The sequence below is a fragment of the Mastacembelus armatus genome, chromosome 22 (assembly GCF_900324485.2).
Source record: "Mastacembelus armatus chromosome 22, fMasArm1.2, whole genome shotgun sequence".
Lineage (NCBI taxonomy): Eukaryota > Metazoa > Chordata > Actinopteri > Synbranchiformes > Mastacembelidae > Mastacembelus > Mastacembelus armatus.
Window position 1 is genome coordinate 2871263 of NC_046654.1, and position 14579 is coordinate 2885841.

General features: G+C 44.0%; 1 protein-coding gene and 1 long non-coding RNA gene across 9 annotated transcripts in view; one reads left to right on the plus strand and one right to left on the minus strand.

Moving 5' to 3' along the window:
• Positions 1–21: 21 nt before the first annotated feature.
• dctn1b (dynactin 1b) overlaps positions 22–14579 on the minus strand; it is a 29237-nt gene continuing 14679 nt past the window's right edge. For 3 of the 8 annotated variants that reach the window (XM_026309399.2, XM_026309389.2, XM_026309347.2), the window contains 27 exons: positions 14303–14320; positions 12421–12441; positions 11643–11819; positions 10760–10783; positions 9993–10190; positions 9520–9724; positions 9166–9244; positions 8845–9004; positions 8569–8673; positions 7746–7937; positions 7534–7653; positions 7249–7401; positions 6932–7092; positions 6588–6756; positions 5969–6037; positions 5573–5785; positions 5272–5433; positions 4904–5035; positions 4680–4808; positions 4371–4513; positions 4128–4294; positions 3569–3580; positions 3020–3147; positions 2430–2616; positions 1992–2065; positions 1783–1872; positions 22–1577 (listed from right to left, as the gene is read on the minus strand). In XM_026309399.2, coding sequence (XP_026165184.1) covers positions 1440–1577; positions 1783–1872; positions 1992–2065; positions 2430–2616; positions 3020–3147; positions 3569–3580; positions 4128–4294; positions 4371–4513; positions 4680–4808; positions 4904–5035; positions 5272–5433; positions 5573–5785; positions 5969–6037; positions 6588–6756; positions 6932–7092; positions 7249–7401; positions 7534–7653; positions 7746–7937; positions 8569–8673; positions 8845–9004; positions 9166–9244; positions 9520–9724; positions 9993–10190; positions 10760–10783; positions 11643–11819; positions 12421–12441; positions 14303–14320 — 3426 coding nt within the window. In that variant the 3' untranslated portion in view covers positions 22–1439. The remainder of the gene's footprint in view (positions 1578–1782; positions 1873–1991; positions 2066–2429; positions 2617–3019; positions 3148–3568; positions 3581–4127; positions 4295–4370; positions 4514–4679; positions 4809–4903; positions 5036–5271; positions 5434–5572; positions 5786–5968; positions 6038–6587; positions 6757–6931; positions 7093–7248; positions 7402–7533; positions 7654–7745; positions 7938–8568; positions 8674–8844; positions 9005–9165; positions 9245–9519; positions 9725–9992; positions 10191–10759; positions 10784–11642; positions 11820–12420; positions 12442–14302; positions 14321–14579) is intronic. The other 5 variants (XM_026309379.2, XM_026309364.2, XM_026309371.2 and 2 more) reach the window with 4 other exon arrangements.
• Positions 3030–5209, plus strand: LOC113131771 (uncharacterized). Its single transcript, XR_004463022.1, has 3 exons — positions 3030–3163; positions 4391–4533; positions 4734–5209. It is a non-coding gene; the product is annotated as an uncharacterized LOC113131771 (long non-coding RNA).

The window sequence follows — 14579 nt, forward strand, 5'->3', positions numbered from 1 at the left end:
GACAGAAGACAGTAGGCTGACAAATATACACTGGCTTTAATGTCTTTATTGATCCGTTATCAGTTGTGCAAGAGCAGGAAGCCACACAGGGAAGAACAGAGACAAGTTAGACAAGCTGCAGATTCAGTACATCAGCTCACTGACAGCATACCAACAAAGAAATGAATAACTAAAGTCTGCATTTCCCTCTGAAACTACAGTAAACGTAGATGCATTTAGCTTGTTAATTAAATAAATTCTAAAATCAAGCTTCAAGTTACGATAGTCCTACGTAAACAATCAGCACAGATTAATAATAAAAGTCTTTTGAAATGAGCAGATGTGGCGAAATAAAACAAAGATTCTTTGGCAAAGATGTAGTCTTGCTTTAAATGTGATTTGGTTGAACAAATGAAAAATAAGGCAGGTGAGTGCTCTCTGCAGGTTTAAGGCTCGGACAAAGATCAAGTCTGAAACAGCAACAGGAAACAACATATATTAATCTAAGTTTGCCCCCCCCCCCGTTTACCACTTTACCAATACAACTGGTACGTTCATACCAAACATGTAAAAGTAGACACCAACACCTTTACAGCATGTTTAATAAATACTAAATAACTTAAACCACGTTATTCCCATCTACCCTAAGTGCAGTCAGCCTGTTTTAAATAAACATAAAAAGTCTGCAGAACTTAAGCGTTTTACACAGTAAATCCCTCAAAATGAATCAGTTCTTGTTCTGTGCAGCCCACGGAGTTTTTCACGAAAAACACCGGGGAACAAAATCCTGAACACATATGTGGCTAAATGTTTCTGTAATTGCTGAAATGTTGCAGGAGTAAAGTTACATCCAGAACTAATGTGCAGGACTTTCTTCCCTTCTGTCTTGTACATGTGCAAATAGTCTCTTTGATCAAACCACAGTTAAACCGACCATTCCTGGTCATTTAAGCTTTTTAAAATCCTTTCAGGTCAGACAGTGAAGTTATAAAATACATACAACACACTCATCCTTTGTATCCTGTGTAGCATTAATAACAGCACCAACACTGTAACAGAAAATGGAGCGACAGCCTAATACAAACCACACTGCAGGTTCCACCCCAGGGCCAAACAACAGGGTGAGAAATGTTTTCAGCCTGGGCAACATGTAGCAGGTCGACAGCAGCTGTTCTTAATTTCATTAATATTTTAATTGATTTAATTAGACTCCTTAATTAAGACTAATCGTTTTAGCTCTAATTCACCCAGAATTCAGATAATGCAGCATGATCCTGAGATTAGACCAGTCTCAAACTTATCAACCAGCATTATAACGAACACCAATATTGTTCGATCTCACCACTTAGTGATATGAAATACCTCCTGGTTAGACTTGTTTTAGCCCTGGAGTGGAAACCAGGCCGATGACAGGAGTGCTGTGTTGAAAGCAGCAGGCAGGATCTTAGTGCAGGGGAGGTTTAGGTGCGCAGCAGACTGTGGACCCTCTGCAGCTGAGACTGTGACAGGACAAGGCGGTGGACCTGCTCCTGACCACGGGGACACGGCACCATGACCCGACCCACCAGCACGGTGTCGCCCTGCTTCTCCTCCTTCACCTGAACACAAGAGAGTGGATGTAATTAGAGCTGCACAGAGAAGGTTCAGCTTGGTAAGTCACCATGATCTTTTTCTTTTATCTGTAAAATGAATTTTCAAAATGTCACTAATGTAACAGCTAAAAGAAGCTTCCTCTCTGAATCCAGTGTAAGCAGGTGAGCAACTATGAATGACAGCGTGTCTGCAGCGGTGCTCTCACTGTACCTTTACAAACGAGGTTGAAGGGAATGTGGCGAAGTCCGATGAGACTCGACCTCCGGGTTGCTGGTTGACGACGTGCTCTGCTACTTCATCCTGACCGAAGGAGGGGAACAGAACAAATGTGCAGTTATTGCTGCATTACTGAATCCTACTTGGTGAGTAGTTCAGGTGCTGCTGCAGTGTATTTTTGCTGTAAAGGTGTGCTTGTTTACCTTCAGTCTGTCCAGTGTGTCACTCAGGGACTGTAGTCTGGCTGTTTGTTCCAGGAGCTGAGCACTAGGTGTCACTGCAGGACACAACAGATCCTTTATTCATTAGCAAAGGGGTGTGACTTGCTCTCTGGCTGTAATTTAATAGTTTAGTACAGTAACTAAACACTCAAAAAAAAAAAAAACTTGCTTATTTGTGAAACAGTCATTTCTTTGCTGCCTGGCCTGGAGGCAGCAGAGGCTTTAAGCTAGGCTGGTTTCACAAGTGGGAGGCAATGAAGAAAAAAATGAATGCGAACATGTCTGCTGTGTTTCCAGATGTTTAACTCAAACTGGGAGGGGCCATCAACACACTCGCCTTTCATCCCACTAACAGCTGGAGATCTTACTCTGATGCTGCACCTTAGTAAAAGCTCCAAATCTCATCTTTGCAGATCATACCTGGAGATTTCCCGGTGACGTCCACCACCTTTACGTTGGCACTCATCTGCAGCAGAGTCTCCAGCAGCTGGTCGGTTTTGCGATAGAGGGCGCTCGAGAGCACTTCAGGGCGTCCCCGGTCTCTGGAGGGAAGTTTGGGCACATGGAGGGGAGGCAGAGCAGCGAGCTGAGCACGCATCTTCTCTGCCTGAGAAGGACGAGATGTTACTTCAGCCAGGTGAATATACATTGAACACTGATGGATCAAGCTGTACAGTAACAGAGATGAATCCTGAGCACATCTTAAAGACCGACAGTGACTTTTATAACTTCAGTGTAGGAACTTGTTGTGTGATGTTGGTTTTATGATGAGACCCATGTACAGATATAATTTGGTACATCGAAGTGTCATAATATTCATTAGTTTGTCTTAGATTTGAGAATGAGGGAAGCATGTTGGTTAAAACTGTAGGGCTGTTCCATTTGTTTCCAAATTTGTTAAATAGTATAATGTTTGTATTACTGGACGACAGCCATTGCTGTTCTATTTCCTTCTTTGCATGTCGCTGTCTGCATATTAATGAGCCTGATGTTGGAAAGATGTTTTGTACCTTCAGTCTGTTGTTGTCGTTCTTCAGGTGTTTGATGCACAGCCTCTGAGCCTCAATCTGCTGAGTCAGCAGAGGAGAGTCGATCACCTGGACGCCAGAAGCTGATCCAACACTGGACATCATGTTCGCTGTGGACGAGAACAGGTTTGTGTGATCATTTCTACGTGGAGCTTTCAGTGAACAGTCCAGGCTCAGCTTCACTGTGGACAGTTTTCTGCAGTTAGCATGCACATGGTCACTGATGGGATGAAGTGCTTCGAATCAAGTTGTGCAATTTAGTGCAATGTTGAGGTAATTGTACCTCCAAAGTATGTTGGACTTCATGATTGGATTAAGTTGGCAATAAACCCATTTTAGATCAGACTAGTTCACTGAAGAAACTGAGGTCAATGTTTTTCTACACTTTAAGATGTGTAGACCCTGATAAAAACATGCATGCAGTATTTCACTCATTACCCATGCACAATTAAAATGCTTCATTTTTAGAGTTTTTCTCACTGAAATCCACATGCAGGATCACAACAGGTGTCACTACAAGGATGGAGATACCTTTTTGTTCCTCTGCAGGGTAAGGGGGGGAAACGAGGAGATTCAAAGGGAGAAGAGAGTAAAGACAGAGGAGATCACTGTTTGTTACAACCACACACGTGTAGATTCATTTCTGAGGATTAATCAATTTAGTCTTTGAAAATTTAAGACAGGTGAGATATTCATGGCATGTGGCTGGAACAGTAACTGTATAGGTTTTATTCCTGTGTTGAAGAGCATAGTCCTGTGCTCACACTGCAGTCCTCCTCCTCACGCTCACATTTTTGTGAATAACCCTGTTAAAATCCTCAAACCACTGGTTTTCTCTTGTAATTTGTGTGGAATAAAATCCACAGCCAAAAGTGAGAGCAGAACTTTGGAGTTTGATGGGGAGGACTTGAGTGTGAGCACAGGAAATTTGTGCAGACAGATGTTTGGGTACCAGGTTTTTGAGAGGAAGTGTTGAAAATATGAACAAAGGCAGGAATAAACCATAACAGTAAATGAACAGATTCACTTTCTTTCACTGGACCAATCCCTGCAGTTCTGTACTGTGTCATGTAGTTTTCCCTCCACTCACCTCCTGCCACTCCTGTGACGATGGAAGCGATTCCTGACGAGCCGGTTCCTCTCAGTCCGTCGATGGTCATCTTTGATTGGCTGTTGATTCGCTGCTTCAGCTCGGCCTTCTCCGACTCCAGCTGGTCGATGTCGGCCTGCAGCGCGTCCATCGTCTCCTCGAAATCCCTGCAGAGAGAACATCATCAGCACAGAGCTGGACACCTGTTCCTGTCTGAATCGATCGTTCGTGCATCCTTCTTACTTTTCCTTCTTCTTCAGCAGAGTCTGGGCCTCGTCCAGCCGAGTCTGAATCTTCTCAACACGTTCGTCTGCATCTTTGGACGAGCTGTCCAGTTTCTTCTCCAGTAGACTGAGACGCACGTTCGCCTCGCTCAGCTCCTCTCCCTGCAAACCAACACACGCAGGTTTTCCGTTGTCATAATTTTCTTGATATATAATACATCATGTAAGTAAAAATGGTACAAATAGTACTATACTATAAAGTAGTATATTTGTTGTACAGTATTACAGCAAGGAAAAAACTGTATCTAATGTGTTTTTATTTCTTTACCTTGATCTTCAGGGACTTCTTCAGCTCTTTGATGACTGTTTCTCTGTCCTCCAGCTTCAAGCCGAGACCTTCTGCATCTGTGATTTCTGCTCGCAGAGCCGCCGCTCGCACGTCCACAGGTGGAGAGTTCTAGGAGATGACAGTCAAACGTGAGAATAAAATCCTGCTGTAGTGAAACATGTCCAGACCTGCAGAGAAATCCCACACTTCTTCGCACTAACTACCTTGTTTAGAGGTTTCTCAGAGTCATACTCGCCCTCCTGCATGGCGGTGGCCATCTTGTTCATGGTTGCTATGACGATGCCACAGGACTGTCGCAGATACTCATAGGGGTTGGCCCCCTGTGAGCCGTAGATCTGAAATTAAAAAGACATTGCAGACTAAGACGCTCTGTCTCCTGTCCATGTTTTTGTTTTGCACACAGCAGAGCTGTTCCTCATCTCAGAAAGTCTACGCTATAGAAAAACCTGCTTTAACATTTTCATCTTACAATGATTGTGATTACAATAAAATGAATGTAGCTACACTAACTCTGTAGCCTGGATTTATTTCTTACTGAAACTATTTCCACACAAACTTTTATTGTACCCACCTGCTCTCCCGCCTTGAACGCCACATCTTCCAGTTTGACAGCGGCCAGCCCCTCCTGCTCACCGAGTGGCGACATCATCTGAGCTCCAGCTGCTGCCACTTCCTGCAGCACCGCCACCACCCAGGTCAGGTGCTTCCTACAGTCTGACAGGGTGTCCGACACCTGCAGGGCGAAGGTTGGATATTAACGTGGAGCCGGCGAAATCTTTACAACCATTATTAGAGTGTAATCCTTGAATGGAATACAAAAACCCAGCAATTCAGTAATTCCAGTGTAGACTGACATTGGTTGCCATGGTTACCTGCTGTCCAAAGCTGAGTGCAACTGGGATGCCGGGTGCGTCTGTTCCTGGCATCCTGCGTCGGATCTTCTTGCAGAACTGTCGGATGTCGCTGCAGGATGTCTCCAGGTCCTTCAGCAGCACGGCGAGGTCGGCCTTCTCCTGACCCGCGTGCAGGAACGCCCGCAGACGACCAACCTCCACGGCCATGCAGTCCAAGGCACTCTGGGTAAACTACACATGGCACAACAGCACATGACTAAATGGTAAAGCCACATATTTGCAGCTAGATAATCGTCATGCAAACAGCTCACACAGACTAATTCACCATAAATCATCAGCACTGCAGGAAACATGAGCTGGGAGCAACAATATATGTTAAAGGCGTAGAAGCATGGATGGATCATTTGTACTCACTCTGATGTGATCAGCCAGCTGCACAGTGCAGTCCTCATTCTGCTCTGCCAGGTGGATGCTGTACAGGTGCTGCAAAACAACAGAAAAAGCAGAGATGTGTTCAACATTATTTTTGTTGCCATAGTTTATTTTAATTTGAGGAATCATGTCTTCTCTGTTATCATTTTGGCGATGCAATGTCAACTATTCATATAAGTACTAACTTTGTATCGGCACCAATCTATCAAAGCAAGTTACTAAAGAACCTCCTCTTTGGTCTTCCTCTAGGCCTCCTTCCTGGCAGCTCTAACCTCAGCATCCTTTTACCAATGTATTCACTGTCCCTCCTCTGAACACGTCCAAACCATCTCAATCTGGCTTCCCTGGCTTCTTCTCCAAACCATCTAACATCAGCTGTCCCTCTGATGTCCTCATTCCTGATCCTATCCATCCTCGTCACTCCCAGAGAGAACCTCAACATCTTCAGCTCTGCTACCTCCAGCTCTGCCTCCTGTCTTTGTCTCAGTGCCACTGTCTCTAAACCAGACAACATTGCTGGTCTCACTGCCTTTCATTCTTGCTGAAAGAAACCCATTTAACTTGTGTGTGTATATACAGTACAGTGTGTGTGTGTGTGTACCTGATAGTATTTAATGGCCTTGGTGAGTGGCTCCACATTGACGGTCTCATCCAGCTGGTCTTTGTGCAGCAGGTCGATGAGGAAATCCAGAGACCGTTCATGGACGCTCATCTCAGGATACAGAGAACCGATCTTCTTATAGACCTCAACACCGCACTGAGCCAGAGCTCTGACACACACACACAGACACACACAGCAATTGAGCGTATATAAAATATTTTGTTGAACATAAATACGTCTAAGATGAAAGAACTCTGGAGTTATTTAGCCAAAACTCTCCTCATCTCTAAGAATCACACAAACTGCACAGCAGGTTTCCAAAGAACACAAGACTGAGGACATACTGCTCGTATTTGTGGAGCGTGGCCTGCAGCAGACTGAGTGAGTAGACCAGCCCAGCGGCGAAGCTCAGCTGCTCCCCGACAGCTCCCTTCAGGCCCGTCCGCTCCACGCAGTTCTCATTCAGGTCAAACTTCTCCTGTGCCTGTTTGCTGATCAGCTCGGCCTGAAGACACAGAAACACAGGTTCAAGCTCCAAGCTTCTTTCCCCCACAGCTGTTTTTAATCTGCAAACTCTGGTCCTGTGTCATCACTCTTCCTTTCTCCGCTGTTCCTACCATTGAGAAAATGTGATTGAAAAAGGGAACTGTGTGGTGCTGACCTTGCAGATGAGCCTGGGGATGAGCAGCAGCACCAGGATGCAGTCGTGGTCTCCACCGTGACGAAGGAAGGACTCGGGCATGAAGGAGGTGAGAAGAGAAACGTGTCTGTTGGCCTGACTCACCTCCATCTTCCTCAGCTCCATCTCAATGGCCTGGAAACAGACAAATGAAACACATTTCAGCTTTGCCTCCTCTCAGCCTGAACCCAAACACAGGGGAAGAGAAAAGGTCAATCAGGCTGAATCACATGTTAGTCAGACAGAAGAGCTGTTATTATTTCTGACCTTGGCGTAGGCCTTTGTCTCTGCAAACTTGATCTTGAAATCAAACATCTCTGCTGGCGGCAGCTGCTGCTGCAGCTCAGCTGAAGCCTCCTGTTGGCTCGTCAGTTCTCTGTTCACCTCCTGCAGCCACAAACAAAGGGAGGATAAGCAGCAAGCGACCAATTAATCAACCAATGTACAACTAGAATAACAGGTGTCCTCGGTGCGTGTACCTGCAGGTGAGCAGTGAGCTCGCGGTACTTCTTGATGGTCTGCTGATAATCGGCCACAGTTTCCTGAGCAGCTTCCACTCGTTTTTCTGCCTCTCGGACTCTGGCTGCTCCCAGGTCCAGCATCTCTCTCAGCTCCAGCTCCGTCTCTCTGGCGTTCTCCTGCAGCTCGTCGTTCATCTCATTGATCGCCTCCTGAAGGGAGGAGACAAAGACCAATTCCGTGTCAGTCTGTCACCAAAGTCCTTTGACGACCACTAATGACATTGATTAAGGTTCTTATTTTTCTGACTGGGGAGATCCATCCCATTTTCTGCTGCACTTCCTGAATCATGTTGTTACTGCTGAGTTTCTGTAGGTGGCGCTGCAGGAGTCACTGTTCACATTAACTACCTGCACACTGCTCACGTTTAAGGGCTGCATTTAAAGCCACAACATCTATAATGTAAAAACTCCATGACTGAGATTGTCCAGTTTTACTACAAAGAAAAACTGCTGCACAAACTGCAGTGATTTTTTTATTTTTTGGCAAGTTGGTGACAACCCAGGCAGGACAAACAAAAGATTTGGTGACGTCTTCAGTGAAAGAATCTAATTCAAACTCTTATTTCCACAACGGCTGTAATGATAAACACAGAGTAAAGTATATGTATATTAAAGACCTCAATCTGTATCAAGAATGAAATGAGTCTGCAAACAGCAACACTCTCATTTTCTCTGTCAGTAGTAAATAGAGCGGAGCGTCTGGTTAGTGAGGAATTCATCAGTCTATGGTTCAAGCAAATGTGTGATTTGTTGTTAAAGAATCCTGGTGTTTTCTACTCACCAGGTCAGTAACTGTCTCTCTCATCTCTCGGACTTTCTCCTCCAGGTCCAGGTTTCTTTCTGTCAGCATCTCCACCATCTCCTCTGCACCTAAGGCTGCATCCACCTGCAACAGAGCAGCAGCATCAGAAACGACAATGCTGTTTTAGGCCCTGGAAGCACAAAAACAAAAACTACTACAGCACAGGGGGTCAGCAAAAAGGCTGCAGACTAACTTATGACACTGCAGCAGCTCAGTCAGCCACGAGTTCGGCTTTGACCAAACACACACACTGACCTGCTCTTTCAGCTCGTCGATGGTCTTCTCTGCCACTGTCATCTCTTCCTGTAGTTTTTCTTTCTGGCTCCTCAGAGTGTCCAGCTCCACATTCTTCTTCTCCATCTGCTTCTGCAACTTCAAATGTTCCTGCTTCTCTGACGCTGACAGATCGCGCATCCTGACACATAGAGTAAACGTGGTTTAGAGCACATGATCCTGGGTTAAAATCTAGTTCAGGAACTGAATTTCATTGCTCTCTCTTGACATTTCCCATTTGTCTTCACCATCAACCTTTTAAAAAAAACAAACTGATTCTTTCCGTCTTTTCCACAAACCCACCTGACCAGAGCTTCTTTCAGTCTGCTGTTCTGCTCTTCCAGCTGTTTGACATGATAACTGGAGGCAGCTCCATCTGAACCTGTGGGAAACCACAACTAAGATCTACAGCGAAAAACAAAATCACCCAAACAAATGTAACTTCGATTTATGTCACAGATGGACACTCCCAGTGAATAAAAGTGTATAAAATTCTAGTGTAAATAAGAAATTAAAAACTATAAACAATAATTTCACAATAAAATTATAAACATAAAACACAGGCAAGAATAAAACTGTATTGTTTTGAATAAGTTTTGTTTTTTAAGTTTACCTAATTACTTTTGAGACTGATTTCCCCAGTTGCATTAGCCGTACCTTTCTCTTCTATCTCATGCTTGAGGATCTCCAGGTCCATGGTGAGCTCCTCCACTTTCTCCTTGAGGGAGTCGACCTCCAGCTGCAGAGACTCCGCTCTCTCCTCGGCCATCTCTTTATCTAGCGTCGCCATCTCGATCGCATCCGCAGTGTCCGACATCTCCTCCATGTAATGCTCCTTCGCCTCCAGGGCCTCTTTAGCCTCCTGCACATACAGACTAACTGGGTGATGACCAGTCCTCAGGTTTGTCTGATATGTAACTGTATATAGTCTTTACAACAAATTTGATTTTATTTACATTTTCTGGTAATTGCTGATTTGCTTTCTCTAAAATCAGTAATACACAGTAGCTTCAGAATAATTCATTTCTTGATTTCTATCATAGATAAGATGTTATACCACACGTTTGAAGCAGCCTCTCCATCATCCTCCACCCACACATTCAGCTCTTTATCCAGCTGTTGCCTCTTACCCTCTTGGCCTCTTTGAGCTGTTTCTGCAGCTCGGCCTGCTGCTCCTGCATCTTGGACTTCCACTCCTGCAGCTGCTCCAACTGGATCTTGTGCTTCTCCAGCTCCTTCAGTTTGGCTTTGTCCTCCGTCCGCTTCATCTTCAGCGTCTCCAGCTTCTCCTCCACGTCCTTCACCTGAGCACGGAGAGCCTCCTCCTCCTGGATAAAGGACAAATGCAGCAGACAGAGGATGGAGGGTAATGCCAGGATGAGAGGGCAGAAAGGGGGATATGTGAAAAAAGAAGATTGGTGATGAAGAAAAGGAGGATTCTAATGAGATTAAGAAAAGAAAAGAGGCTTCAACCCTGATCTGTTACATTTCATTCTTTAATGTTTGTTTCACTATCATGAATATTCTGGGTTTTTTTTCCAGTGATCAGATCAAATGTAATCAAAGCCTTCTCTGTGTGGCGGCAGCACTTTCATCTTAAGGTGTTAGAAAGCTTTAACATCACTTGTCATGCAGAAAATTCACCTGTGGAGAGAAGAAAGGCAGCGACATGCTGTATCAGGGAGTGTGTTTATATACACACACACACACACACACACACACCTTAATTCAATAAAAATGCATTTTGCAGCAAAAACATCCTGTCCCGACAAACAGAGGCAGAGCCACCTCACACAGAGTCGAAGACCAGGACTCTCAGCTCCTACAGCTTGTTAACATGTTAGTGAGACAAACAACACCTGAATAAGTGCAAAAACATCACATCACGTCACTGCACCTGTGTTTCCATAGTGACGTCCTCCTGTGGGGATAAAATACAAATGCCAGCGGTTATGGCCGCCTTAAAATGAAGCACCAATCAGAACGTGACTTTTACAAAATGTTAACGTGATAATTGCTGACATTTAATTCTCTATCATCACCTCAAATAACAATCAACCTGGACGCTGCTCAAGATTAACAAAGAGTTCACAGACAATTTAGGAAATTTACTGATGCAAATCAAATAACTTTTGGACATGGACAGTCTGAATCCTGCTGAAGTCCAGAGATCATCACTTCATCTCTTATTCATCAGTCTTGTTTTAAAGAAGCACCAGCCTGGATACGGTTTATCTCCAGTTCATGACAATCGTTTGAATCAGACTGTAGTTAAATTGTTATGTAATTACCGACATTAAGTTATTACTTAAATCGTGTGAGCCTGTAGAAGATAAGCTGTTTGGGATTAATCCTGTAATTAAAACAGCAGAGTAACGTAGACATTCAGTGTCTCCTTGTATCAGACATTTCTTGGATTGTGTCTTCATGTATTCAGGGCGACTCAATACAATGACATCAACACGAACTGACAGCTCTGTCAAAAACAGGGGTATTTAGAGGAGCTGTCACATCTGATTATATGTCTGCTCATGTGTTTTATACACCAAGTCTTCTTTCATCTCACAGTAAGTGCTGCCTTATAAAACCAAAGTATCACATCTTATTCCTGAGTATATGCTTAGAGTTATTTGTGTTTTTGTTGTTCAAGGGTAAAACAAAGTACTGGAAAATTCCATTTCCTCCAGTGTTTGATGGATTCAGCTTGTTTTATTTCAGTGGAAAGTAAAACATTAGATATGTGTTGTGAACTACAGGCTGGTGTTCGAGCTGATCCTGACCTTGCTGGGGACGGGGGCTGGAGGGTTTCCAGGAGAGTGGAGGGTGGGAATGACCGGAGCAGCGAGGGGCGTCTGGGCTGGTGTGCTGGGTTCGCTGCTGCTCATTTCTCCGGCAGAGGCGGAGGCCGAGCCGGAGGCAGCCCCCTTCCCACCAGTGCTCGCAGGCCGGCTGGGCTGCTGGAGAAGCCGAGAATAACAAAATAGACGCTATAAACACTAAATCTGGGTTTTTAAAAAAATACCAGTCATCATTCAAAACCCTGGCTCTTTGCAAATTATGAACCTTTACAAGCTGATTCTTCAGTGCACCTCCAGACCAGATTAAAAACACAAACACAAGACTGCAAAATGAACTGTAGTAATCAAATAAAAGCAAAATTTACAAGCAAACACAGCTGACACTGTTCTGGGGTTTTTTAAACAAAGCAACGACAGCAGCTTTACATCAGTTTAAGGCAGAAATATAAAATCCTGGGCTTTTCAGTGAAGACTGTTATAAAAATAAATGTGAAATAATAAACTGGACAAATAAAATGAAGAAGAATCTTCAGTACGCTGTGCAGAAAAGTACTAATGCTATTAATCAAAACTGTGATTCCTCTAATGGAAATAAACTGTATTTGTGGTCTGGTGATCTATTGTCACTACTGTGCTGGCAGCACTCACACACACACACTCACACACTCACACAACATTCTGCTGGATGTGAAACAATCACCAATAATCACACATAAATAAGATAAACTGAAGCCCTGACGATGCTGACGACTGGGCTCACCTTGGGCCTTCTGGCCGTGGTCTGAGGAGGAGGCAGGAGAAAAAGAGCAGGAGCAGGAAAAGGTCAAAGGGCACCAGGAGAGGAGGAAGGGGAACAAACAGCCAGGGTTAGTGAAATAAGGCAAAGTTCATACTGAAGGAAATCACAGACAAAAGCACAAATGTGTGGATGAAACTGACATGACTGAACCTGTTTTTGCTGACAGTAAAAACCTATGAAAGTCCTGTTGGGCCTGAAACAGACCACAGAAGAAAAACCATCTCCTGTGGATCCATTAACATGATAATAGGCTGTTTTCCTTCTGATCTCTCTTGCTCTAGCTGGTCTCCGGAGGCTCTTTTCTTCCACCCATGTGACCAAAACCCTGAGTGATAACATGGACACAGTGGCTGGTACAGATGCTCCGAACTAAATGACTACATTGTGTCTCAGGGGACGCAGCAGATCCACTTCACTGGACCCCAGTTCTGTTCTGCTGTGGTTCTACTGCAGACGGTGCTGGGATTACAGCTCGTTACCCTGACACACCGCATTTCAGCCACAGCACGCCGAAAAATATCCACCATTCTCATCTCTATCACAAAATCTATATTCTGTGTGGACGTAGTCAACACCAAATATACTGCAACATGTTTACAAGTAAGAACCTGCTGTTATAGGTGATTTTTGATTAGATGATTTCTCAACAAGCCTGAATTTGCATTTTAAAGTTAATTTCTGACCCTGGAAACTGCAGGTAGAGGGGAGACCTGCCCTTCTGTCTGTGATAATCTGCATAATAGCTGTTTTAGTTTACTTTTCATTAACAAAACCAGATTTAACACAGGTCTGAGACACTTTCACACACACTGCCACCTTTTACTTTACACACCAACTTCCTCTCTGCTTCAGTTTGGCCACAGCCATCACTTTGGCCTGTTATCGTTCTTGATTGGATTGGAGCCAGACCATTCAGCAGAAACTAGTCTGAGCTAATGGCTGACAGCCCTCTCAAGCCAGAACGCTGTAAATAACAGAGCATGCTGTATTGAGATTACATCAGGCTGCATCTGCAACCATAAGTGAAATTATCTGATTCTTCCCTGAAGAATGAAAAAAAAAAAAAACATCAACATCATTGACCTTGTGAAGTGCAGTGGAAGACATGGCTTCTGCATGAGGAGGCCAAATACAAGATAAAAGCTTGTAGCGTAGACAGAGAAATACAACTGAACTCCACAGGGATATAAAAACAGCAGACATACACTCAGGTGTCAGGTTATTATCAGTCTAATCCAAAGGTCCCGATAAAGATGATCATGTTAAGTTTTTTGTTCAGACTGATTCAGAGCTGCTAATTAAACTGTATGACCTTTTTGGATTTTTGTAGTTCTGTTGAACTGTACTGTGTTATCCAGAGAGGAATACTGTCCCACAACAGCAGGATAATCACACAGTTGAATCAATATGCAACATCCTATATAAAACTGAACATCATCACCTTCATGATGGAGGATTTATTTGCAGGACTGTTGGATTAGACTACATCAGTTTTAGTTAGGTGTGCTAAATAAACTGACACTCTCTGAATGTATGCATGGGCATGAAATATTCTGCAAAAACGAATTATGAATTAGCAAAAACAACAAATAAGTAAAAAAAAAAAATAAAAAAAAAAGACATCTGAGATCAAAATAGAGCACAACCAAGCTTCTGCTTCCAAACTGGGAATATCAAATGTCACCTGAGAGACACAAAAAGACAATTCCCATCAAAAACAAAATGAGGAACAACTGAAAGTTCCAAGCATGACCTGCACAACAAGGAGCTCTGCCAACTAAACAAATGGAAAATGACAAGAGCACATCCCAACAGATAACGACGAACATATGGAGTTCTGTACCTTCCGGGGCGCAGGAGTCTGTCTCATCATATTTGCAAGAGAAGAAGACACACAAGACAGTCACCAAGAAACACACACACAGAGGTGATAAAACAGGCAAAGATGCTCGATCCACAGAGGTTTGGGAGAGAAAGACAGACAGCTGAAGCCGAACAGTCAGTCAGACAGGCATCTGCTCAGGCTGGGGAAGCTGCAGTGGTGCAAATGGCCGCGGCGATTTTTTTTCCCAGGCTCTCTCCCTGCCTCTGTCCGTCCCTTCCTCCCACTATCGTCCTGC